The 25,816-nt window shown below is 37.0% G+C and overlaps 1 protein-coding gene across 3 annotated transcripts in view; it reads left to right on the forward strand.

The window, feature by feature from the left end:
• LOC106787130 (caskin-1) overlaps positions 1-25,816 on the forward strand; it is a 49,015-nt gene that overhangs the window by 19,117 nt on the left and 4,082 nt on the right. For 2 of the 3 annotated variants that reach the window (XM_014749244.1, XM_014749243.1), the window contains exons 2-3: positions 24,953-25,240; positions 25,392-25,715. In XM_014749244.1, the coding sequence (XP_014604730.1) occupies positions 24,961-25,240; positions 25,392-25,715 (604 nt within the window). In that variant the 5' untranslated portion in view covers positions 24,953-24,960. Of the gene's footprint in view, positions 1-11,111; positions 11,852-24,952; positions 25,241-25,391; positions 25,716-25,816 lie in introns of those variants that run through there. The other variant, XM_014749242.1, reaches the window with a different exon arrangement.

The raw sequence follows: 25,816 nt of genomic DNA on the forward strand, positions 1-25,816 counted from the left end.
TCTCTCTCTCTCTCTCTCTCTAGAAAAATTTTCTCTCTAGAGTGGAATCGAAGCGTCGTTCATGCCGATAAGCGTCGATGCATTCTCGTCTCTGGCGTAATCGCTCGATGTATTTCCAACGTTGCTGTTATCGGGAAGGTGAGGATACAAATGAGTGAAACAGAAACAGAGAAAGAGAGACAAATAGAGAGAGAGAGAGAGAGAGAGAGAGAGAGAGAGAGGCTAATCCGTCGATCCGTTGAAAGATTCGCGTGGCAGTAATTCTCTCGCCATTGTGCTCGTTCGTCATGGTTCATTTTGTGCAGTAGTATACCGAGCAAAGCCAAGGGATATGCCAGTAATATGTATAGCTATCATCCAGCTTGCTATAGAGAATATGCACGCTTGCCAATGCCAGCTGTGCACCAATAGATATATCGATTTTCACGTTGGCCCAACGTTTCTCCGCCTCCGTATTTGTAATATTTACGCTTTTTTCCATTCCTAATTACATGGAAATATTTTGTCTACCAGATACTACTATGGATTTTGGTAATTAGAAATGGTAAACGTCTTCTTTTTTTTTTTTCTTTTTATTATTGGTCGATATTATTTATCTATTTTACAACGATTTAAAACGCGATGATTTTTGGAAGGTAAATATTTTTCTTTTTATGTTGTATATTTGAAATTGTTATTATTGGTAATAGAAAATATTGCTACTTGTGTGATATTATAAGCCAATTTTCGTTAAGATTTATACGACGATGAAAATGTACGATTTGAGGAAATAAGTTCTCTTTCTCTTTCTCTCTCTCTCTCTCTCTCTCTCTTGGTATAGATGTGAAAACGAATGATGATAAATCGATGGTTCGTGTAAACGACCGTTCGATTCCTACGCTTGTCGTGCCTCCTGTCGTCGTTGGTGTCGATAAAAATCAGATCAGAGTGCAATAAGAGCTTCGCTAAAGCGGACGATCGGTTTACGCCATTCGCGATGAAGGTGACGAGTTAACAACTGACATACTTTTTTCCTTACGTATCGTTTAAGTCTTTCCTTTACGTTTCGTTAAAGCGAGGCCGTTATTCCTTTCGATTATTTTTCTCTCTCTCTCTTTCTGTTACCAATGATGATTATACCAATCTTTACGAGGTTATCGTTATTTATAATGTTTAATAATTGAAATATGATACATCAGGGTTGTGCACCTTCCACAATTGGAGCACAATTATATTTTTATTTATAATCGTATATTCAAATATTCGAGATTGGTAAGTTAGTTTCCAAAGTTGTTTCTCATTTGAAAATCTACACTTAAATGTATTATATCGAATTTTTATTGATTTATTTTTAGTCCATTAGTCGTATTATTGTCGATGATAATAATCAAATTCAATTTATTTGTCTAGAATTTTAATTGATACGATGTAATGTAAAAATCGTTAAGTATAAGGGGTTGTATTTAGTTATTAGAATCTGCTGACTGAGATGTCAGTGGTGGCTACCACTTAAGAGTCAGGTCCTTCAAGGTTGTTGTCAATCGGCTCATCGAACGGAACCTAAACCGGAAACCGAAAAAAACGAAATTCCTTCTCGAGCTGGACCTCGAACCGGTTTTCTGCAATAATGTAAAAGCCGGACTTGCCGATATTATTGTGCTCGTTATACGGTCACCGCGACGAATCGACTGGATTACTCTATTATTCGGTTAATTATCGTAATCGTTGAATTGAATTAAGAAATAAAACTGTATAAACGAGAGAGAGAGAGAGAGAGATCATGATCTTGTCTGTTACATCGATGAGCAAATGTAAGTGTATCTTTTAACTCAAGGCTGTGTTCAATTTTTAACCACCGATGCAATAAATGCAACTCAACATAAAATACAATTATTGAATACATTACATTTCCTTATTTTTGTGATTTATATATATAACACAAAAAACATTAAAATTTAATTATATTTATTAAACGTTACCCGAAGACAATTTTTCTTCTTCCAATATTACATCCCGGAGGAATCCTTTTGGAAAGGTTGGGAATCCCTGCTTTCTTCGTAGGCATGGAAAATTAATTTATCGGATCAAAAATATTTAGTAGAGAGTTTGCTAGTACGAGTTATATCTTTGGTAATCTGTTAACCGTGAAGACTTTTGCTTCCCAGAGGAAGGAAGGGTGGATGAAAGGGGTGGGGAGAGGAGTAGAGGAGAAGGGAAATTATCGATCATAATTGTAGAGAAGAAGGATAGGAGAGAAGAGAAGAGGAGAGAAGAGGAGAAGAGAAGAAGGTGGAGGAGGAGGAGAAGAAGCAGAGAGGGGAAGTAAATTCTCGTGGTTCGTCCTTGACGAGGATCTACCTCGACGATCGTCCACCCCGATGCATTATGCAAATTTCTCTGGTCCGGCTCCGAGAGAGCTCCGTTTCTCTTCTTTTTATTCTTATTCTTTGCTTCGCCGAGAGAACGAACGTAGTAGTAGTCTTTTTCGTAGTTGTGTAGTTGTGTTGCTCACATCTACCACAAGAAGAAGGAAGGACTGCTGCAGCAGTTTCGAAAACAAAAACCCCGTATACCCACTTCTCACGAGGGCACGTGCTCATCCCTCATTTTCTATCTTTTTCTCTTTCTCTTTTTCTTTCTTTATTTCTTTATTTCTTTCTTTTTGTCTGTCTGCCTGTCTGCCTGTATCTCTGTCCATTCTGTGTTTCTTTTCTCAACAAAAACACACAGCTTCTTTCTCGCCATTTCATATCTATACCGTGTTTATTATTTTTCTTTTTTTCGAATCCACCTGCAAGAGTCATAGAAAAAATGATTGATAAAATAAAATTAGATCTCGGGATTTATTTGTTAATCAAAATGATTTATTTTATAAAACGAATCGTATGATCAATCTTCTATTTCGATCTACACCGCTTTTTTTTAATGATCGGAGAATCTCGTAAATGATTTCGATGGTTGATTTTTTATAATTATATAAATTGACTTTTCTTATTATTTATTACAATAATAATATAATATCGTCGCGAATAAATCATAAAAATATATGATCGTCGTTCCTTTCGATTTGGTTTAACTGTTGTAATATCGGTCCAACAACATTCGTACAAATTTTATATTTTCTGATCAAATTTCTCTTTTCGCCTGACGAGAAGAGTGTGGGAAGAGATCGAAATATTATAATAATAATAAAAAAAAAAGAAAATAATAAATATATTATATATATAACTCGAAAAAAACTTTCGACGCTTTACTTTATTTAGTAACAGCAACGGAGAACAAGGTTCCGAACGTTTTGTCGATGAAACTGCTTGGGCGTATCAAGGTTTGGTTTTACACGTTCTCTGAGTACAGACAGAGGTTCTTCTTCCTCGTTGTTCCTTGTAAACGAGTTTCTCAGAGCATCGTCGTCGTCGTCGTCGTCGTCGTCGTTGGGCGTCGTAGGTGTTCGATTTTCTCTTCTTCTTCATCGAGTATTAGTTAGCATTACGTGTATAACAAGGAAGAACATATATATAATACGTTCCACATGAACGCGGTTAACAGAATTTCTGATAGTTCGGAATAATCATTCTCTTTCTCTTTTTCTTTATTTTGATTGTAAATTATACCTTTGATTTGATTTTACAATGAATTTGAGATACAATTTAAAGAAGTTGGAATGTGTATGGTGGTAGAATGGGAATAGTGGATGGATAAAGGGGAATATATATTCACGTACACGTGAATATTAACTTAAGCAAAGTGCTCAACGTGAACGATATTCCAACATTTTGATTCGCCTATACCACGAATTTCATTATACAAATTTCACGCGTCACTTCCTCCCTTCATCCTCTTCTTCTTCTTCTTCTTCCTCCTTCTCCATCCTCGTGCAATCTCACGATGACAAAATTAATAACGAAGGTGTTCTTGTTATTATTAACCGACTAGTACCTTTTTTTTTAGATCAATTTGGCGTTTAGTAAGTGTTATCGTACGATGGATATATAAATTTGTCATTTTTCTTGACACCGTTGGCGCGAGAGTAAAGGAAGATAGGAAAGTTCAAGATTAATAGACACGCGATTTCGACATGGTAGGGGGGCATTGAAGGTATGGTATAAAAAAAGAAAAACAACATAAAGAAAATTATTCCTGGTCATTTTGAAAAGAGGAACGAACTACAAGGTACGGGTACACGTATGGGATGGGAGTTGGTGGGGTTCAAGGTGGACACAAGAAGAACGGACTTCGAATAGGGTGTTCGATTAGCGTGAACGCGATAGTGGAAAATAATTTCGAAGTAGGATGAAAAGAAAAGAAAAGAGAGAAAAAAGGGGTTAGAAGGGTGAGGAGAGAGACTTGGAAAAAAGGGAACGGAAAAAAAAGTGGCATACGCGATATTTAACTCGAGCAAGCAATAAGAGTGCATGAGTGTTCGTAAACTATGGTTGACTTATTTCTTTCTTTCTCTCTCTCTCTCTCTCTCTCTTTCACTTTTACACAGGTTTTTTTCTTCTCCCTTAATTTTTGCCGCAAACAGAATTCAACCGTCATTTACATAAGAGAGTTTCGTAGCAGAAACGTGCGGAGGTAGAAGATAGACTCGGTATCGTGACGGTTTATATACTCATTTTTTGTTCTTTATTATTTTATCCTCGTACTTTCTTCCTTTTTTTTTTTTTTTTTTTTTCTTTTTATATATCGAAAAACGAGATAAACCTGTTGTTCGTTTTTGATCGTAATTTTTCACAAAAATCGATATCACAATTAACAAAGAGATTCGTTATTTTACATAACGATCGGTTATCAAAAACGTCAAGGGTTGTTGCGATTCGGTTAATTTAAAAATATATATATATACATATCAGGAATATACACACACACGTGAGAAGGGGAACGAATGAACGTTTCAACGAATGGAAAAGTAAATTACAAGAGAGAGAGAGAGAGAAATAGAAAGAGGCAGGCAATTGAATCGGCCTCGTGTACGAAGAACTAGAAAAAGAAAAAGTGATTCAAACAATAAAAGAGAAAAAGAGATAGACTTAAAGCAGACGTAGAGAAAATGAAAGAGAGAGAGAGAGAGAGAGAGAAAAAAAGATAGATAGATAGATAAAGAAAGAAAGAAAGATAGAGATAAAGAGAACGACTCTCTGTAACTGGTTGGAAAAAGTTCATTTAAAAAGAAGATAGCTCGTGCTAGTTTCTTCGATACGACGAATCGTTCTAATTCCACTTGGCTTCCTTCGCCAACTTCTTTCTCATTTTATTTCTTCTTCTTCTTCTTCTTCTCTGCAACCCTAACCCTTTCTGAAGGACCATAAAGTCGATGATGTTAACTCCTCGCGTAATGAGGATGATCGCGGTGCTTTAATTGGCCACGCTAAGTTCGTACGCGTGTTCTCATTCTCGCGTTTTCCTTGCTTATCATACCTGTGCGAAGAGTCTCGCCTCGGGGCTATTTTCTTTTTTTCTTTTTCCTTTTTCAGAACACCCCCACATTCTCCCCCCGACCGACCCCCGACTCCTCCCCAGCCTGCTTTTAACCTCGACTAGCGATCTTACCTTCTTTCACCGTGCGCGCATATTTTTCCTTCTTCTTCTTCTTCTTTTTTTTTCTTCTTCTTGTTTGTCCCTTTTGCTTTTTCTTTTCTTTTCTTTCGCAACCGTGACAAAGGCCACGCGAGACAATAATACGGGAAAATGCTTGAAGGGCCCGCAGGGCCTGCTATCTTTCTCTCTCTCTATCTCGTACCTGTAATTCTTAACAAACTCTTAAACGCGCGTATTTCTTCTTCCTACATTCTCTTTCTCGCTCTCTCTTTTTTTTTGTATCTTATTTCTTTCTTTTTCTTTTTCTTTCTCTCGATGACAGGGAAAAATAGCGAAAGAGAGTAATAATAGTAGTAGTAGGGGGATGGAAAACAGCAGTCCACTCGACTTGCACAGTTTCTTTTTTTTTTCATTTCTTTTTTATCTTGTTCACCGTTTCAGAATACCGGGGAAACAATTATAAGCACCCGCAGAGGGTAGATTCAAATTTAATGAACATTTTTTAACCCTTTGCACTATGATGTCATCACCGGCTTGGACAAAACTATTTTTTTTTTTTTTTTCTTAGAACTCTTGGTACAAAAAAGATTCGTACGGAACGGTTCCATTCGACAAATGTATATATGAGAGTTTATATGAGTACTTATACATGGTACTGTTGTTTGCGATTAAAAAGAGTATCATATTTAAAAAAAAAAAAAAAAAAAAGACCTAATCAATAATAAAATAAATATTTGAATCTTAATACGCGCGAAGTACCAAAATTATAAAAATTCGATGAAAGTTGGGAGATAATTAAAAACTAGAAAAATAATTATAACGCAATGAAGAGGGGTGGGGGGGGAGGATTAAACCTTCTATCAATTATTTCAGATCATTAATATTAATTTTAGATACCACGTAGATACCACGATTTCTCGTGTTTTAATTAATACGAAATAACGATCGTACATGTACAATATTTTTGACAAAATATTATTAATAATTTCGATAATATATCTTCCGATAGAATTTAAACAAAAAAACAGATGATTAATGCATTATAATATGAATAAACGAAATGAAATGTAATCTAATGAATTTTATAGAAAATATGACAAATTATCTATTCATTGTAAGGATAATACGAATAAAAGATCGTACTGTCGTAATTAAGCATTAGGAAGTGTTTTATACAAACGCACGTATTATATGTTTATGGATCAGGTTCGCGGCATTGCGTCAAAGCATATTTGAGAAAGGAAGTATTAAAAGGACGGCATTGTTAATTGACGATATGCAACATCTCGGTCAATTAATCAAAGGAAAAGCATCGAAACTGTTTCACGAATGTGCTTTATTATGATCGGTCACGCATGTCTCTCTATATTAGTCGGATTAACATTTGCATCGCGTAATTGTCTTACAAGCGTGACGCTTCTTGGACTAATAATACGTAGATATATATATATATACCGGGTGGTGATTCGCGTTTTTTAATCCATCAGAAACCGTTACGTTTTTATTTTTGACAAATTGAACGTATAGTAGTAACGTTTGCTATAATAAATATTGCAGAACTAATTGGACATTTTTTTTAAACGAAATTAAACGTATGTGAAATTATTCGATAGCTTAATAATTAAAACCGAGTGTTTGATTTTTTGAAACACTCTTATAGTATATTACATTGGTAAATATTTCATCGCGTAGTTTAATGATTCTCGCGCGCGTGAATAGGGAAATAGAATATTTTATGAGATACCTACGAAAGGGAACGAAGAAAGTAGATTAAGGTTTTTCATTTATAACGTGTCTAACAAACTTTATCTACGAGATATCAAAGAAAGGAAAAATAATTAAGGAATAAAAAGAAAAAATAGGGATGGTTATAATTCTTTCTCAACGCACACTTTCACATTTAGATATTTATTATATTTAATATATGTTCAAATATCTTTAACGTTATATGGGGTATTAAATTTGCGAAATATATTACGTAATACATTCCCTTTTTAAACTTAAATCGTAGACACTTTCGCACGGTTTGTCAAACGTGCATCGTGGGAAAGTGAAAAAGAACTAGTAATAGTCGTTGTAAGTAGTAGTAGTAGTAGTAGTAGTAGTAAAGTTTCCGTCCAACGTTGGATGTTACACGTTAAGAAAATTTGTAGCATCAGCTGCAGCAGTAGCAGCAGCAGCGTTAAACGGGTACCGAGTGATCTCTGCACTCAGGAGATAAAACGGAAAAGTCTTTGCCGAACAGAAGTAAAGAAGAAAGAGAAAGAAAGAAAGAAAGAAAGAGAGAGAGAGAGAGAGAGAAAGCAAGTAAGCAAGCGTCAACTATATGTCGTTCTTTGTCTGTGTCGTAGTCGTTCGATATGGGAAGTCACCGCAGAGAGTCGCATCCGCGAGAGCAGAGCTTACAAGGTAATTTCGTGTTTTAGCGCAGGGACAAAGGCTCTGCAGGTCGTAATAATGCAGAAATAGCCGCGGGTGTCTCTCTCGCGTGTAACTCTTAACGAACGTACGTGTGTCACGAGCAAGCAAGCAACCAACCAACCAACCAACCAACCAAGAGAAAGAGAGAGAAAGAGAAAGAAAGAAAGAGAGAAAGCATATGTACGATGCTTAGGTGTAGGTACATATGTACTTATACACATATATGTACTTATACACACATATGTATTATACCTACGATGCCGCGTGCCCTCGTGTACGAGATCGTTACTGCTTCGTTCCGCGAGAATCCTAGCTGGCAGAGACTGCTTGCTTTAGCTTGTGTGTATGTGCGTGCGAGGGCGGAGGTGAAAGCAGGAGGGCAAGAGGGAGAATGAAGAGAGAGAGAGAGATAGAGAGAGGGCTAGGCAGTTGGTTGAGAGGAGTGGAAACTGAAAAGGGGGACAGGGCAGACAATGCATATCGAGCGGGAACATCCCTTGGCAGACTAATCCCCGTTCCCCCTTTCCCCCCATTCCCCATGCATCTCCTCCCTCTTCACCTTTCTTCGCTCCTCTCCTTTCCTCTTCTCTCCTCACTTCGCTCTCATCGTTTTCTACCAGTTTCTCTCCTTTATTCGTAGCCGCGTTGCGTTTCTTCCTTCTTCTTCTTCTTCGTTCTTTTCTCTTTGACTACTCGCGAGAGAGCTCTCTTTTCGATCTTTCTTACTTTTCTTTTTTAGAGAGACCCTACAGATACACATACGTATTACATATACACATACGTATTACATATACACATACGTATTACATATACACACACACACACACACACACGTCGTCCTAGCCCTACATACTCGTCGTAGTTGTATTTGTGACCCACCCCCCGACTCCTCCAACTTTCTATATATCTCTCTCTCTCTCTCTCTTCTTTTCTTTTTTTTATCTTTTTCTATTGGCAACTTGCTTATTCGCGAGGCAAAAGTTCTTTCTCGAATTTCTTTCGTTTAGAACGGAAATCGAACCGAGCTACGACTTCAGGTTGTGGAACGGTTGATGGTCTTTAGACGTCGTCGAGGATTTTACGGATAGCCTGCGGAGAATGAAATTCTTACAATACACGGGGATCGCGAATATTTCAGAAACACAATACCGTATTCGATATAGATATAGATATGTATGGTGTTGTGTATGCGTGTGCATGTATATGTATATGTGTGGGTACCATTGGGGAGGAGACGTTCCTCTTCTTGTAGCTTTCAACCGGTTAGCTTATACCGCCCATAGCCTTTGGAAATGGGAACGAGAGACTCTTCAAATTGGAGAATAGTATTAATCGGGACTAGTCCCTTCTTCTTCTTTTTCTTCTTCTTATTCTCTGTCTCTCTCTTTCTCTTTCCCTTTATATGTATGAAAAGCAGCAAGAAAGAAGATAGTACTTCAATGAAAATCCTTCCTTTTTTTTTTTTCTTTCTTTCTTTCAAAGTTGTCCTCGATCTTTTGTAAATTAGCGTGATAAAGCCATTAGGTAGAATATATAGTCAATTTTAATCCTTTCTTTTATTATCACCTTAGTATTAATTTAATAATCCTTTCGTCATTCGAAAATAATGGGGATTGAAATTAAAACGAGAATTACGCGTTATCCCGCGTTATTTTTATTGCCTATCGAAGATTTAAAATACAATGTTAATAAGTGGACTTATATCACTTTAAAAAAAAAAACAAATAAAAAAAGATAAAATCAAATAAAAATTATAGCTCGAATATATAAAGTAAATGTGAATTAGCAAAAAGAGAGCAGAGCACGACGAAAAAAAATAAGAGAAAGAAAAAATAATTGCAACGATGTGAATATATATGTATAATATATTCGTAATGTTTTACAACGTACGAACGCGTGAATGGTCGTTTAACATATTCGAGTAAACATGCGCCACCAGCAGAGAGTATGTGTGTTGGCGATGTAGAAAGGAGGCGCTTAAATCGTATCGATGACCTTTTATTTATTAAAATGACGAAAACGTCGGGGCAGTTTTCTGTATAAACGACTTTCTTGCGAAATCGTTGAACGCCATTATATACTCGTTCCGATCAATGAAATCTCGTCGTCTGGACTTTTCCTGCTACATAACATTCTCTCTCTCTCTTTCTCTCTTTCTCTCCCTTTCTCTATCTTTCTCTCTCCCTTTCTCTCTCTTTCTCTCACTTTTTCCCCATTCCTCCTCGGGGCCCGCCTTTTCCCGTCCTCTTCTCTTCTCTTCTCGATATTTCCATACGTTGAACGTTGCTGTTACTGCTGCTGTTGCTGGTTGCTGTTACTATTGCTGTTGCTGTTACTACTGCGAAAGTTTCGATTCACATGTCGCGCTTTTTGAAACCCACGCGACCAAATGCAGGGGCGGCCCACGCCACCGCTGGTCTCTCTCCGGGAACTTGTTCACCCACCTTCGACCTCGCCCCTTTGCATTCGCCACCACCACCACCATCATCACCACCACCATCACCACTATTACCTCCTTCTCCACCACTTGGTTAAAGCTTTGAATAGAACGAGAAAGAGAGAAAGAGAGAGCTGAAAGGAAGAAAGAAAAAGAAAATGAAAGAAAGAGAGAGAGATAGTTGTGGCTATTCGGCGAACATTTCTGACAGTCTTTCTTATCCGGTTACCAGCGACGTTTCCAAAGATTCGTGCAAAGATCATTCTCACGTTTCTTTAACGATCGATCGATCGAGAGAGAGAGAAAAAAAAAATAAATTCTTCCATACGTATTGTTACGTTTTTGATAGATATTTTTGGTCGTTATTCTGTTAGATCTAAAAGTTCAGATATTTAGCCAAGGTGGAAGAGGAGGAACTTGGCAGTGAGCGAGAATTTCTGGTGTATACGTGAATCATTAGCGATGACTTCATCCTCCTAACCTAAGACATTTTCTGCTACTGCGATCTATCTTCGTGCGGTGATTTAGTATATAGAAGAAGAAAGTACTATGCATTACATTTGCTAGTCGCGGAATACGTATACAATATTTTTTCGATTCTCACGAGTTAAATCTTTGAAAAGGTGTTAAAAGTGAAGGAGTATTAAATCTCGTGTATATACGGTGTGTGCATCTGTTAAAGATTTCTTCTTCTATTTCTTCTTCTTCCTCTTCTTCTTCTTCTTCTTCTTCCGTATGCCTCTCGGAAACTGGTTGGTGAATCATTAGGTGTCGCGTTAACTGCTGCATTGGCCAATAATAAACTTAAACTCCCTTAAGTCGTCCCGGTGGCAGCTACGAGTAAAGAGAAACTTATTGACTCTTGGAAGTTAGCCTTTGAGATCGTATCACGCAAGGATAGACAGGTTTTCCGGTCTATCTTGCTGATAGTGCTTTGCAAAGATTTCCTTATCTCCCTGTAGAAGGAGATTGCTGTGTTCGATCAGGAAATGACGTACAAAGACGATCAATTAATCTGGTCATTATCGGACTGATTACGTCAAGATCATTAGAGAAAGTGTTTTAATAAAATTAAAAAAAAAAAAAAGAAGAAAAAAAAAGAAAAACAAAGGTGATAAATTGGAAATATGGCGATAACAGCGGTCACCAGTTGTCTTGGTCCACCGCCTTTACCACCGGGCAAACGTTTCCTTCAAAAATCATCGAAAAAACTCTCATCGACCTATCGAAGTTTTCGCGACCCGGCAATGGAATCTTGGTTACCAAACGGAATCATTGAGAAAGATGATACTAAATTGTATCCGTGTGAATCCCGAACACCCACGATTGGAACGTTCATTCCTAGCGGTAAACTCTTCAGGAGTCGTTCCGAAGGGAATCTTGGTACGCGTAAAACCGGCACGAATCTGTTCGCTGCTACTCCACTCGACAAGTGCATCAAAGCGATTTATGGCAGCTGGCGGAACCTCATGCACCGTAAGTGTCTCCTCCTGTTTCTCTTTCCTGTCTCCTTTTTCTTAGGAATAAGTAAGTAAGTAAGTAAGTAAGTAAGTAAGTAAGTAAGTAAGTAAGTAAGTAAGTAAGTAAGTAAGTAAGTAAGTAAGTAAGTAAGTAAGTAAGTACTTACTTACATATGGCACGTGTCTAGTGATTCTGGTAAAGTCAAGCTAGCTGGTTGGCTAGCTAGCTAGCTGTAGTGTATCCGCTTGCTTGACTCGAGATCGATGGAAAGCTGTTCGACGAGAGCCTGTTTATGGTTATGGAACGAGAAGAGATGACGAACCCTGACCCGCCTTGTCCCGATAGCTGTCTCGATACGCTGTCCGATACGCAATACACTCAAAGAACGTCAACTATTAAACGACAGACGGAGATGGATAGTCGGTTCTTTATTATTTTCCTTCGCGCGACTAATTGCTCGCTGTTCGTTGGTCTATCGTCGATAAAGAGTACTCACTTACTTATACGACCTAAGAGGGAGATTATGCTTTCTTCGTGGAACCTTACTTCGAGTGGAAGAGAATGAAAGATTAAAAGAAAAAGAATGGATGAAATATAATTGAAAGAAAGTGAAATTTCTTTGCAAATGTTCGAGAAATTTTAATTCTTTTTTTTTTATACTTCCGAATAAACGAGAGTGGTGACTTGACAAATTTTGATACTCGAGGAAAAAACCAATATATATTCTTTTTTTTTTTTTTTTTTTAACTAAAAGTGAGTTTGACTAAGAAAAAAATTGTTCAACCCAACTGTGTATTAAATCGTAATTTGCTTTTTAGTAAAATTCTTAAGAATAAAAAAGATACAAAAAAGAAACACAAAAAATGTTGAAACTAATTGATATTTGCGTGAATAAAATTATACATTCGATTATTTTATCTTTATATTTGTCGGTATCAAAGTTCTGTTATAAAAATTGCGAAAAAAAAAAGAAAAAAAAAAAAAAAAGAAAAAAGAAAAACATGGAAAACTGATCAAAGTAAATAATCAAGGTCTCATTTGACGTTACATACTGTGTCGTGTTTTAACAAGAGAGAAATTGTTTCGATCGAAAACGAATCAGTGCATTGGTGATCGTGCTTCGTCATTCGTCGATAAACCATTAAAACATGTTATCCAACATATACACGTAAAAACATACACATATATCTAACCATACATGCATGCATGCATATTTCTGATTCGCGGACATAGTGTACCAAGCGCTAGGCAAAAGCTGAAAGGTTACGTTTAACGGCTTTTACAGAATGGGCAAATAAAAATGTAAATTGGCGACTCGGCTGAGACTCGCTTTTAATCGACGGGGAGAAAACGGCAAGGGGAAGAGGAAGGGGAAAGGGGGAGGGGGAGGGAATAGGTAGGGGTAGGTAATAGCGAAAACAGATAATAATCCTCGAGGTCTTCGTACGAATCGATGTCCGTTTTATCGGGCTATCCTTTTTCATTTATCGTCACATTTTATGCATCGTTCACGTCGACGAGTAGTAGTAGTAGTAGTAGTTAGTAGTTAGTAGTAGTAGTAGTACGACGGTGGGCGTCGACGAGGAACGCGATTGCGCTCTCTCTCTCTCTCTCTTTCTTTCTCTCTTTCTCTCTCTTTTTCTTTCTTTCTTGTGACCGTATATATCTCGCGGTACACGTATGCATGTATGTATATACTCGCGAATGGAACGGAACGGAACGGAACCTGAACTCTCTGCTGATCGAAAGAGAAAGAGAAAGAAAGAGAAAAAGAAAAAGAAAAAGAGAGAGAATACGAGAGAAAAGGAGAGCCAATGAGAAGGCAGAACGAGAGGGCATCGTTACGTCGTCGAGAGGACGGCGTTACTTGCCGGCAGCGGCTTCCAAGCTGCCTTGGTTGCTTGCTTGCTTGCTTGCTTGCTTTGCTTGCTAGCTGGTTGCTCTCGGTGGCATTACTCGATAAGGCGCATTTTCTCGCGAACCTATACACGTACCTATACATACATATACATGGATATGTATATATATATATATATATATATTGGTAAAGGCAGCTGCCTGCCAGGAGAAACAGCCTGAACTAGCTTAGACCAACTGATGACGATGATGATGATGATGATGAAGACGATGACAACAACGAGATGAGAACGGACACTTGAGTTCTGTTCTATGAGGAGGGAACGTAACTTTGTCAATTATCGTTCGATCCAGTTCATTTTCCCGACAACGTTTAAAGATCCGGAAAGGGAGGGTAGGGGAAGTTAAATATCTTAAGAGTTATGAGAGGAATGAGAGGAGTTAGGGATGATTATTTATTTATTTATTTTTTTTTTTTAATTAATTAATTAGGTATCTCGGAGTTCTAGAAAATTATTGATACGATCTGTGTAAATAATTCCACGGTTAAAACAATAAGATGACATGACGAGTAAATGTATCGGTGAAAGAGATAGGGAAAGTTTATTTATTGTAGTAAAATAATCACAAGTGTTTTGTATATTATAATTAAAAAAAAAAAAAAAAAAAAAAAAAAAAATAATTATTAACACCATTCGCGAAAGCACGATAAAAGATGGAGATTAAATATCCTATGCGTGAGAAAGAGAGAAAGGAAAGATTATATATATGTATATATATATTGCAATAAAATATCTAGTTCTCTACGTATGTACAAAATTATTAACAGAATGTATTTTATATATTATTTTCTTTCTCTTTATGAAGAATTAAGATAATATTTTTCATATAAATATCACTTACCTTAGAAAATTACTGTAATATTCTAACATTCCATTAGTAACGAGTTTAACGACCCAACTAGTTTCCTATTCCTTGCGAAGGAATATTTAGTAGGTATTTGTTCTGCATTATATACCGATAAGGAAAAAAAAAAATGCAAAAGATAATAACAGTGAGAGGGTAAAAGAGGAGTTGGAGTAGGAGGAAGAGGAAGAGGAAAAGGGAAAAAATGATGAGGAAGAGGAGGAACACGGGGTGGTGGAGGGGCGGAGGGGGCGGAGATGGAGAAGTAATGAAATCGGCCGACTTTGGTTAGCGAAACGACGACAACGATGACGATCATTTTCTGCGAGTCCGTTCGAATCGAGTTTACGAACCCGTTCCAAGTGCAGCAGCAGTCCCTTCTCTATTCGTGCCACCTCCTCCTCCCCCTCCTCCCTCTCCGCCTCCGCTTGTTCGTCCTTCTCTCTTCGACTGGCTTCTTGCATTACCTTCTTTTCAGATTTCGTAACCGAGCTTGACCGATCTCAACGAAACACGAAACGAGAGCGTCCTCCCCCATCACCACCCTCTCCTCAATCCTCCTCCTCCTCCTCCTCTTCCTTCAGCACCTCCTTTTACTTCTTCTTTTTTTCCATTGCTTCGTTCACCATTTTTGGATCGCAAGATATCCGATCGCGGAAAATCGATCTACCATATATAGGTTGTTTCATTTCGATTGATCCATTTCAAACGTTAATCGTTAACGAATGTTCGTTAATTTAATGCAAGAAAGATAGTCGAGGTCACGGACCTGGTGTAAGTATTCATGTATATATGTATAGATACTACTACTACTACTATTACACTACCGGTCACAAAAGTGTTCAGAATTTCTACATTAAGTATAGAGAAATTTAAAAATGAATGCCTATAGATTAAACCGGGGTTAGATTTATATTTCGTTTAAGTGGTATGTCTTTCTTTTGTGTGTGTGTGTGTGTTAAAGATTAATATTAAGACTAATCGGTATTATATTTTTTTTCTTCTTTTTATATTTTTCTTTGCTTGCTATGATAATTGAAGAATGTTTTAACTGATAGCTAAAGCTCGTGTAAAACAACGTACTTATCGAGCAACGACACAAGAATGATGAATCGTATCAACATTTATCGATATATTATCATCGATAAGCTAGTAGAAATTTTTGACCGGTGATACAGCCGTATATATAAGTACCTAAGTGTTAGTTGTTCTTTTTTTTTTCTTTCTTTTTTTTCTATCTGTTCTCTGTAAAGAAAAGTAGGAAGTACCTTATGGTTCCTCTCTCGCAACGTGTGTCCGAGTACACCAGCATGTCCTTCTCTTCGTTCTTGCTCAAGCTCGTCTGCCCAATTCTAAGAATCGAGAGAAACCCGTTCGTTCGAGCTATGTCGGTTTTATCGTTCCTTTCTATACACAAACACGCATATATATACACATACACATGGCTATGTGCGTACGATAGAAGGAGGAAGAAAATTGCATAGAATAAGATAAAGAAAGAAAGAATGAGTAAAAATGTTGGATAGAAAAGGGACGAGAAGTCCCTTCGTTTCTGTTTTATATATATATATATATATATATATCTTTCTCTCTCTCTCTCTCTCTCTCTCTCTGTTTATTTTGTCTCTTTCTATCTACTCTTCTTCAATAATAATAGGGAGCAATATCCGTCCGGAGGTACTAAACTGGCATGGCCGCGAGTGTTCCTGTTGCAGAACACCGGCTGTTGTTTCTCTCGCTAAATTGACATTCAAGTAGTATATTGGTTCTTTTCGTGGTTAATGACGTTTGCCATAGCTCGATCGACTGACCACTACTACTACTATCTACTACTATTATTCGTCTGCTGATTGCCTGCCTGGCTGCTGGCCTTTTATTCGATTATGAATTTATTTCGTTTATATTCTCCCCTCTTTAACGCGTATGAACATCGTTCATACGATTTTTTTTCTTCAACGATTATCTCTCCCCGAATTAATTAGCGAGCGAGTCGGAGAAAGTTCTTAGAAAAGGGTCGATCAAAGCCAACTTGTTATACATATCTCTCTTTGTATATAATAGATGCGCGCGCGCACGCGTGTATTTATATGTGTTTGTGTGTGGTATAGTACGTTGGTAGGAACTAAACAGTGAGAGGGCTATTAAGTTGGTGTTAGGGCTTAGGGNATATATATATATATATATATACATGTGTGTGTACGTATCGTATAATAATTATTATCGTATGTTTTATTTTAAATAAACTGGCCATCGTAATTTAGATAAAAAGCTAAGGCTTTAGATAAGCAACTTATTACGATTATCTATCGGTCGTATTATTATCTCTACCTTCTATTAATATCTGTATAAAATATATTGATCTAAGCGTCGATAGGGGATAATAGAAAAAAGAATAAAAGAAAAAAAGAGAGAAAAAAGGGGGAACGAACGTACTACGTTCCTTCTATCTTTTTCTCTATCTCTTTTTCCCCTCTTGTTCTTCTTTTTAGTCGTGTTAATTAAACGGTGTGCGCTCCGCGCACGTCATGTTGTTTGTTACCCGCGTTAGTTGGAAAAGCGAACGCGTTAGGACTGCGAACGCGATAAAAAGTCATGTCTTATGTGTGTTGTGTTGAAGTGACGTAGACCATACGATCTATCGAACACGGAATGACACATGTGCCACGTTGACACGTGCTAACACGCCTACGCCGTAATTCTCTAATGATAGCTTTTGAATTGTCATAATAACCATTTCCAGTTGGCGTTTACCGTCTTTAACCGTTCTCCCATCTAACTCGAACTAAGAAAAGAAAAGAAAAGAAAGGAAAGGAAAGGAAAGAAAAAGAAAAAAATGATGATGATTATGATGATGATGATGATGAAGAAGAAGAAAGAAAGAAAATAGACGATTCAATATTTGAAGTAGAGCCTAGTCATTTGCATGACGACTTTAACTCTTCAACGACAACATTAGTTCGACTTTAATTTATGAAAAGTGCCTTAAGAAGAAGTATTACTATTCTGTTCTTAAAGGATAAAAAAAAGAAAGAACAAAAATTTAATTTTTTTGTCTTCTTTTCTGTATTATATTTTTGTTCAAAAGTTTGAGCTAAAAAGTATATTGGTACGCGGGTAAGCATATACAATGAATAATTTTTCATTCTTGAATGTTAAATAATTTCTATTTTGTCGTATTATAATTTTGATGTGTGAACAAAAAGGTATCATATTAAGACCCTGTATTTAATTAACAATCAATATTCAATCTACGTCAGTTCGAAATTTAGTACAATATTATTTAATCATTATAAATTGTATAAATAAAATTGTAAACTATCATTAAATTAAATATATACAATGCCACAATATTTTTTTGTTTATTAACAAAAGGAAAAATAAGAATTAAATTCAATCATTGTGTAATAATTAAGAAGGAATGCTGCACAAAATCCAGTTGACTATAAAAAAACGAATGAACAAAATTTAACTTGGTTTTATCGAGATCAATCGTTTTCTTATTTTCTTCTTCTTCTTACCCTTCTAAAAAATTAAACAAAAGTAGGGAAGGGGGGGGGTGGTTAAAGAAAAAGAAGAAAAAATTGCGTCGCAATCGATTCTAATCGTTTTCGTTTAGAAACTCGTCGGTCCGTTCAATTGGTGGGAAGAAACGTCTCGTCGTGAAGTAAAGTGAAACGCAGGATCGAAATAATATAACGAGAAAAGAGAACTTTCGTTCTCGATCGATCGATCGATCGATCGTACCATCGTCGTACGTTCTTTCCGTACTGTAATTCCGCGTCCCTAGGTTGTGCTCGTAAATTACCCTCGGTCCATCGGTCGAGTATCGCAAGGAAGAAAAGAAGCAGCAAGCCTGATCGTCGGCAGGCACAGTACACGCATTGTAAGTAAGCCTTCGTTACGTGGTGTGCCACGTATCATCGATATATACGCGCACGCACACGTTTGTTTATACGTTTGCATATGTATAGGTATATATATATATATGTATACAAAAACGATGAGTATAGGTGCACACGTGTGTTTACGCGAGAGTATGGGTATATGTTGTGTTTACGTATTTTTATGCGAGTATCCCGGGTGTATAGGTATATGTGATGGTGATGGTAATGGTGTTTCTATGTGAAGTTTGTAGAAGGTAGATATGTGAGCGCACGTAAGCAGCAAGGAGGGACCTTCGCAGAAACGATCTGGAAACTGGCACGTTCGATGCCGAGCGTACGAGGACTCGAATGAACTTTGTGAACTAGATCGTACGTTGCACACCACCCTCCCTCCTCCTCCTTCTTCTTCCTCCCTGGTCGTATCCCATCGTAAACGGAGAGGCAGAATATAAACCAAGCGACTTTTCGATTAACTTTCAAGTCTCTAAGTATATTGCTTTTAGGGAGTTACCTTTAACTTTGCTTATAGACTGTCGAAGAAATAAAACTAATTCTCACACATAGTCGTTTGAACTTTTCTAATTGTAAGTTTATTCATTTCTTTCTTTTTTTTTCTACTTCTGTTTCTTCTTCTTTTTCTTTTTTTTTCTCTTTTTTTTTCCTCCCCTAGAGAAATAGAAAGCGAATATCTCGAGAAAGTATTTATTAAGTTATTAGTTTTTTCTTTTTTCTTTTCACTGTTTAAATTGGAATATTTTTTAGCGTATCGTATCAAAGTTGTATTGTTTTTTCAAAAGGGGGGTAAGGTGGGTGGTAATTTTTGTCGAAGATTGTCGAAGAAGTAAAATTAATTCGCATGCTAATTTGAACTTTCCCAAGTTTTTTCATTCGTTTTAATTAGAGAGAGAGAGAGAAAGAGAATGTATGTGTGCGCGTGTTTCACACGAAAAAGTATTTAATGTTTTTAGTTTAGTTTCGATCGTACCACCGATTGGCTTTCATTTCGATAGTTTATTTATGCAAAAGTTATTGGAAAAGTTTTTGGGAAAGTAAAATTAATGGGATAAGAGAGAGAGATAGAGAGAGAGAGAGAGAGAGAGAGAGGTGTGGAAGAAAATAAAAAGCAACGATCGAAACCTTTTGGAAAGTTTGATTCGACTGACTCCCGGGATACTTTAATTAGCGAGTTTATTTTCGAGGAATAGTAATCATCATCGTTCGAGGAAGTTAAAGGATGATGGTGTGTAAAGCCACGTACGTGTGGAATTATTTACGAACACTTATCGTATTTCTTCTTAAGTAAGTCGAGCAGAGATCTATACTCGCGTATCTATATTTACGTGCCTTGAGGATCTTCTCAATGTGGATACAAAACGTGCTGCCTTTAAAAGCCTTTTCAAAATAAGATTTCAACGTTCCCATCTTATATATATACGTATTATATTTAGATACGTGAATACGTGCCCCGTGATATACATGCGTTGCATACAGTACTAAATAAAATTATTTATATTACTTCAATTTTTTGTTTATCAAACAACATCCTCGATATGCATTCGTAAATAGTGCGTACGGTACTTCGTTTCATTTTCTTCTAATTAAATATCAGTTGTTTCATACATCAGTGAACATTAGACGTTGCACAATAACCTATCATTTTCTTATTACTCATACTTATTTGCAAAATCTAGATATTTCTTTAAAAATTATATTAAATAATTAAATATATTATATAATAATTAAATAATATATTTTTTTGTGGGACGGGTACCTCTGTGGGTGTAGAAGGAAATTTCATTTCTTCGATACTTTTGTTAGGCACTGTATCGTTATGATGAGGATAGCATAATGGCGTTTACGGAAGGACCATATCGAAAACACATGGCACATTTTAAAGTCTAAAGCAAGAAGATATAGTTTATGTACGCGAGAAACGAACGGAGTTGTTAAAACTTTTGGAAGATGATCGTTCATCCAAAGACGAAGACGACGACGACGACGAAAAGTCCAACAGAGTAATACATTAAAAGACATAAGAGGAGCGTGTCGAAACGAGCGCGGTTTCTCTATCCTACTTTTGTAAACGCTCATGTTCGTACTTACCTCGACAACGACGACGACGAACGATCCGTTCTTCACGTTCGACTTTGTACGTAAGCATACACGTATACACACTTACTCTCACGTGTGTAGTATACTAAAGGTATCTTGCATTTAGCGAGAATATGTGCTTCGGCTTCAACTTTATCTTACTTTCGAGTCCTCGTTCGAGTTTCTTTTCCCCCCATCTGCCCTCCCCCTCCTTTTTTTATTTTTTTTTTTATCAAGGTTCTTTTTTTATTTGACATATGTATGTGTATACATGTATATATATATATATATATTATTTGTTATTTTGTTCGATTCATTTATTAACACCTGGAATCTATAATAATCATGACGATAAAGTTGTTTATTTATCGGATCTCGTTATTTTGTAATATTTTTCTTCTTCAATATTTATAATAAACCTATCGGTATATGTTTTTTTTTTTTTTTATACGTACTCTCTCGGGTATTTTATAAAAATATATAAAATTATATTAAAATATCAACGAGAGCAACCTTATCGTCATCTTATATCTATTATAAATATTGAGATGATCTATTTTTAAAATGTGATACAATGATATTATTTATATCAATTATAATATTTATATATATATATTTTTCTATTAATAATTAATTAATTTTATAAGAAAGAAAATGTTGGAAAATACTGACCTAACAGATAAAGAAAACGTGATGATGATGATGATAATGATAATAATAATAATGATAATAATTATAAATGGTATCGCGTTCTTTATGTAGAATAAACATTCCAGTAAAACGGCAGGATCGTTAGGAAGAAATAAAGCGCGCTAGAAGATTAATGCAATTTTGCAAGAGATGCACGAGTTAGATGTGGGTCGTTCTCTCTCTTACAATGCAACGACGAAGTACGTAGTACGCCCATCATCGTCTCGCATACCACGTCTATTTATGCCGAAGATAGTATTACTGCTCGGATTTCATTTCGTTTTGCTTTTACGTTCTCTTTGGTTGGCAACTAAGTGAGTGCAGATTCGTTGGTTAGCAACTAAATGCATTTGTGGTTATTTTAATAAAAATTTACAGATCCCCGTGGGACCCACCTCTCTTTCTTTATCTTTCTTTTTATCTATTTATCTATATATTTCTCTATCTATTTATATAAATAAGTAGTTACGTAAATATATGTATATGTATATATATATATATATAAAGAAATTATTAAAACAAATTTAATATATTATAATATATTGGCTTGTGACAACTTAGTGAGCATAGTTACCTTTAACAAAAACCCGAAAAATCGGCACACTGTAAAATTATGATTTAATTAATGAATGATGAAAAATTTAATATATATTTATGTAACTACTTATTTATACAAAGAGATAGAAAGATATATAGATAGGTAGATAAAAAGAATAAGAAAGAAAGAGAGGTCCCATGGGGACCTGTAGGTTTTTATTAAAGTAACCGCACTCATTTAGTTGCCAACCCCAATAACTATATCAAACATGCTTAGTAGACATTTTAAAAAGATCTACTTTTTTTAGATCTCTATTTCTTTTATCTTTGCTTTGTCGTCATTTGATAAAAAAAAGATAAAAGAAAAAAGAAAAACTATTGTATCATCTGTTAATTGAGTCGGAGAGACATGATAATACTTTGATAAGAATAGAAAAAGAAAAGAAATAGAACAACAAGAAGAAAAATGATTCCCTAACGATTCGTCGAGAAAATATAACCGTCGTCGTTATTTTACAAGGTGAAATCAAAAAAGAAAATGAAAGAACAAAACGAACAGAGAGAGGGTGGTAGTGGGTCGAACTGCCATTTCCAGTCGAGTTCTTTCAATCCCCCATCAAAAGGGAAAATGCGATGTCGGAAGAGAAGTGCGAAGTAAAGAAGAAGAAGAAGAAGAAGAAGAAGAAGAAGAAGAAAAATAGAAGTAGAAGTAGAAGTAGAAAGATTCTTCTTCAAGAAACACGAGAGGCAAAGTATTTAAATTTTGTGAGGAAGCTCAGTGGTTCCTGGGGGTGTCTCCAAAGTCTTCTATCTTTTTCTTCCTTCTATCATCATTCCGGTCTCTTCTTCATTATTCCGCTACGTAACAGCTATACTCAACGACGAGATAGATACAGAAAAAGAAAAAGAAAAAGAAAGATAGTTCTCAGAAAGAAGAGTACCAAAGAGACACGATGACGACTACTCCTCCTCGTCTCTTTGTCCCGTCGAAAGACATCAGTTTTTCTGTGTTTGCGCAACCAATTGACACAGCCCGTTGACTTTGACCTCCTCCACCTCCTCCACTACTTCTTCTTTTTCCTCCTCCAACTCTACCTCCATCACCACTCCTTCTTCCTCGTCCTATATATCCCCTCGAGTCGTCAGGTTCTCTCCTTTCGCACCTACGCGAGATAAAGAAACCTTTCTCGTCCACCTACGAGCTTTGAAATCTTGTGAAAGAATAATGTTAATCATCACGTGTCAAATGTTATCTTTCCTACTTTCCCGAAACTCGCTTATTATTGTCGAATCAATTTTTCTTATTCTTTAATTCGATTAACTAACTTACTTTCGATCGATTTACATTTCATGCTAAAATAATATTTCGAAGGATAAATTTTACGAAATAAATGATCAAGTTGACGAAGAGAAAGAGGAAGAAGAAGAAGAAGAAGAAGAAGAAAATGGTGTGTGTTTGATCATGCAAATTTTCGTCTTTTATTCTCTTTCTCTCTCTCTCTCTCAAGTTTCTCTGAAAGATGAGAAAGGTCCGAGGATATTTGGCATTGTAAACTTTTACGTCGTCTTTCCGTTCGTTCTCTTATCGTGAAAAGTGACGTAAGGCAACGAGTTTGGTCAGCCAAGAAACGCTTGGGGCAATAAACCTTCGAGTTTCCGGAATATACTCTCAGGCTGAGAGTAGTAAAGAAATAGAAAGAAAGAATGAAAGAAAGAAAGAAAGTAAAAGAAGGAGAAACAAGGCTGAATTTAGACGCTGTCGGTGCTTAGCATCTTTCCATTTCTTTTTTCTTCCCTTTATATTTTTTCCCTCCCCCTTCTTTTCCTTTTTATTATTATTATTTTTTTTTTTTGTACAAAACCACCCTCAACACATCATCCTCGTCTTTGGGGAAACGAGAAAGGTAGTCATTGTCGTGGAGGAGAACCCGCGACTGTTGTAGGTTATATATCCGCGAAAAGAAATGATTAGGGGAAAGAGAAAAGAAAGATGTGTTGTAGCGTTCGCGCCGTACTTCGGCCTCTTTCGTCGTCGACTACATTCTGGTATTGAGATAATTAGAACGGCTGGTGTCGTCCTCGTCATATAGTCATCATAGTTGTCGTCGGCGTCGTCGTCGTTGCGTTACATCAAGAGTGACGTAAAGTAGAGAAAAGAAGAGAAGAAAAAGGGGGAGAAAGAAAGAAAAAAAAAGGGGGAGCCTGTTGTAACGATTCAAAGAGGCGAAATATTTTCTTGACGCTTTCTGATGCTTCTGCTGCTGCTGCTATGCTTGCTATATACGATGTGTTCTATAGTGTTTTTCTTCTGCGGCATCTCGTGGTTTGCTGCTGCTGGTGGTGGCTGCCGATGGTGGTGGTTATGTTGTTGTTGTCGCTCGTTCGTTCGTTGAATTTTATATTACGCGCTTTACGAGTACGCAACATCGGTGAAACACAATGGAAGACGTGATTCATCGGGATTGTTGCATCTTTCCTTTTATTTCTTCTTTCTTTTATTTCTTATATTTTCCATCACTATGTGTGTAAGAAGAGGAGTCGCGTTAATCAGCGAACTGCAACGAATCGTTGCCTCGTTATCTTTATAGAAAAAGAGAGAAGGGTAGGTGGATAGGAAGAGGGGGAAGAGGTGGGGGAGGGAAGGAAAGAACGAGGAGTTGGTAGTATATGCACATATGCATTGGCGGTGATCCAATGGGCTGCAGTAAAAACTTTTATCGATTTTCTCATTACGGCGCATTCTTAAACGACTTAACGTAATGTGCTTTTGCTGGTGAAAATGATGCGCCATTCTTGGAACGGTCTTTACCGATCTTGACCAATAATAATCGACTCTAATTCACAACGAGCGCACAATCATTAAGGGTCTCGTTTATTTCTCGAATCTTCGCCGGGAACATTTTTTTTTTTTTTTTAAGACCTCGTCGTCGTCCATCGATCATGCTAATTTCGAAATACACGCGTGTTCGATGATAAGAAGAAGAAGAAGAATACGAGGAAAATTTGCCGACCGTCGTTAATATTTATTTTCAATATTATTTTATTCGGATCGTGTTCCACAATGATCATAAATATGAAATATATTTATATTTTGTTTGTGCTTATGGCGAATGTAATGATTTGAAATGTTATTGAATTTTGGATGTTTCAGTTGGCGGTATGAGCCGGCCGTCGAAAGCCGTCACTCAGGCGAAGAAAGTAGCGCCGCCGGCCGTACCTGATGTATTTCGACATTCTGGTTCTTCGTTCGGATCGGCCGGATATGCGAGCAGCGAAGATAGCTGCTTCCTCCCTGGAAGTGGCGGGGGTGGTGGTGGCCCGGCCGCCGACGATGCTTCTTATGGGATGCCATCTGGAAAAAGTCCGGGTCCTATTTTTACGCACCCTGGATTTGCCTTTCCACCGGTCGTCGGCAAATACGCCCACGCGGAGGATCAAGGTACAGAGAGAACGTATTTGAACAATTTTCCTTTCCTTTCTTTTCTTTTCTTTTCCTTTCCTTTCCTTTCTTCAACCCGTGACCGTATGCGAATAATCTCAATTCACATCGTCTTGGAAACGACGATCAAATATATCTATTCAATTTGAAGGTATCGACATGACCCAAAGTCCCGGAAGAGATAGCCCTGGTAGTTCTGGATCGGGTTCGGGTTCGAGACATTCAACTGCGTCTTTGGATTCTGGAAGAGCGTCTGGATATCATTTGGGTCCGCGCGGACCCGGTGCTCTCGCATCATCGCCGAGGTGTTCCATCAGCTCCCTTGGGAGCCATCCCGACAGACCGGCTGATCTCGACGTCGTTCACGCTTGGCTGACCGAGCTACAATTCGAGGAATACTTTCCCCTCTTCGCTTCGGCGGGTTACGATCTTGCTACTATAACGCGCATGACGCCGGAGGATCTCACAGCTATAGGTATATATTTACACATGTTGTATACTTTTAGCTACTTGTATGCGTTTCTATCCAATAGTTTTTACGTTCTCCTCCCAATTGTTAAATATTTTTTCTTTATC

The sequence above is a fragment of the Polistes canadensis genome, unplaced genomic scaffold, assembly GCF_001313835.1.
Source record: "Polistes canadensis isolate GaletaPanama2010 unplaced genomic scaffold, ASM131383v1 scaffold_93, whole genome shotgun sequence".
Lineage (NCBI taxonomy): Eukaryota > Metazoa > Arthropoda > Insecta > Hymenoptera > Vespidae > Polistes > Polistes canadensis.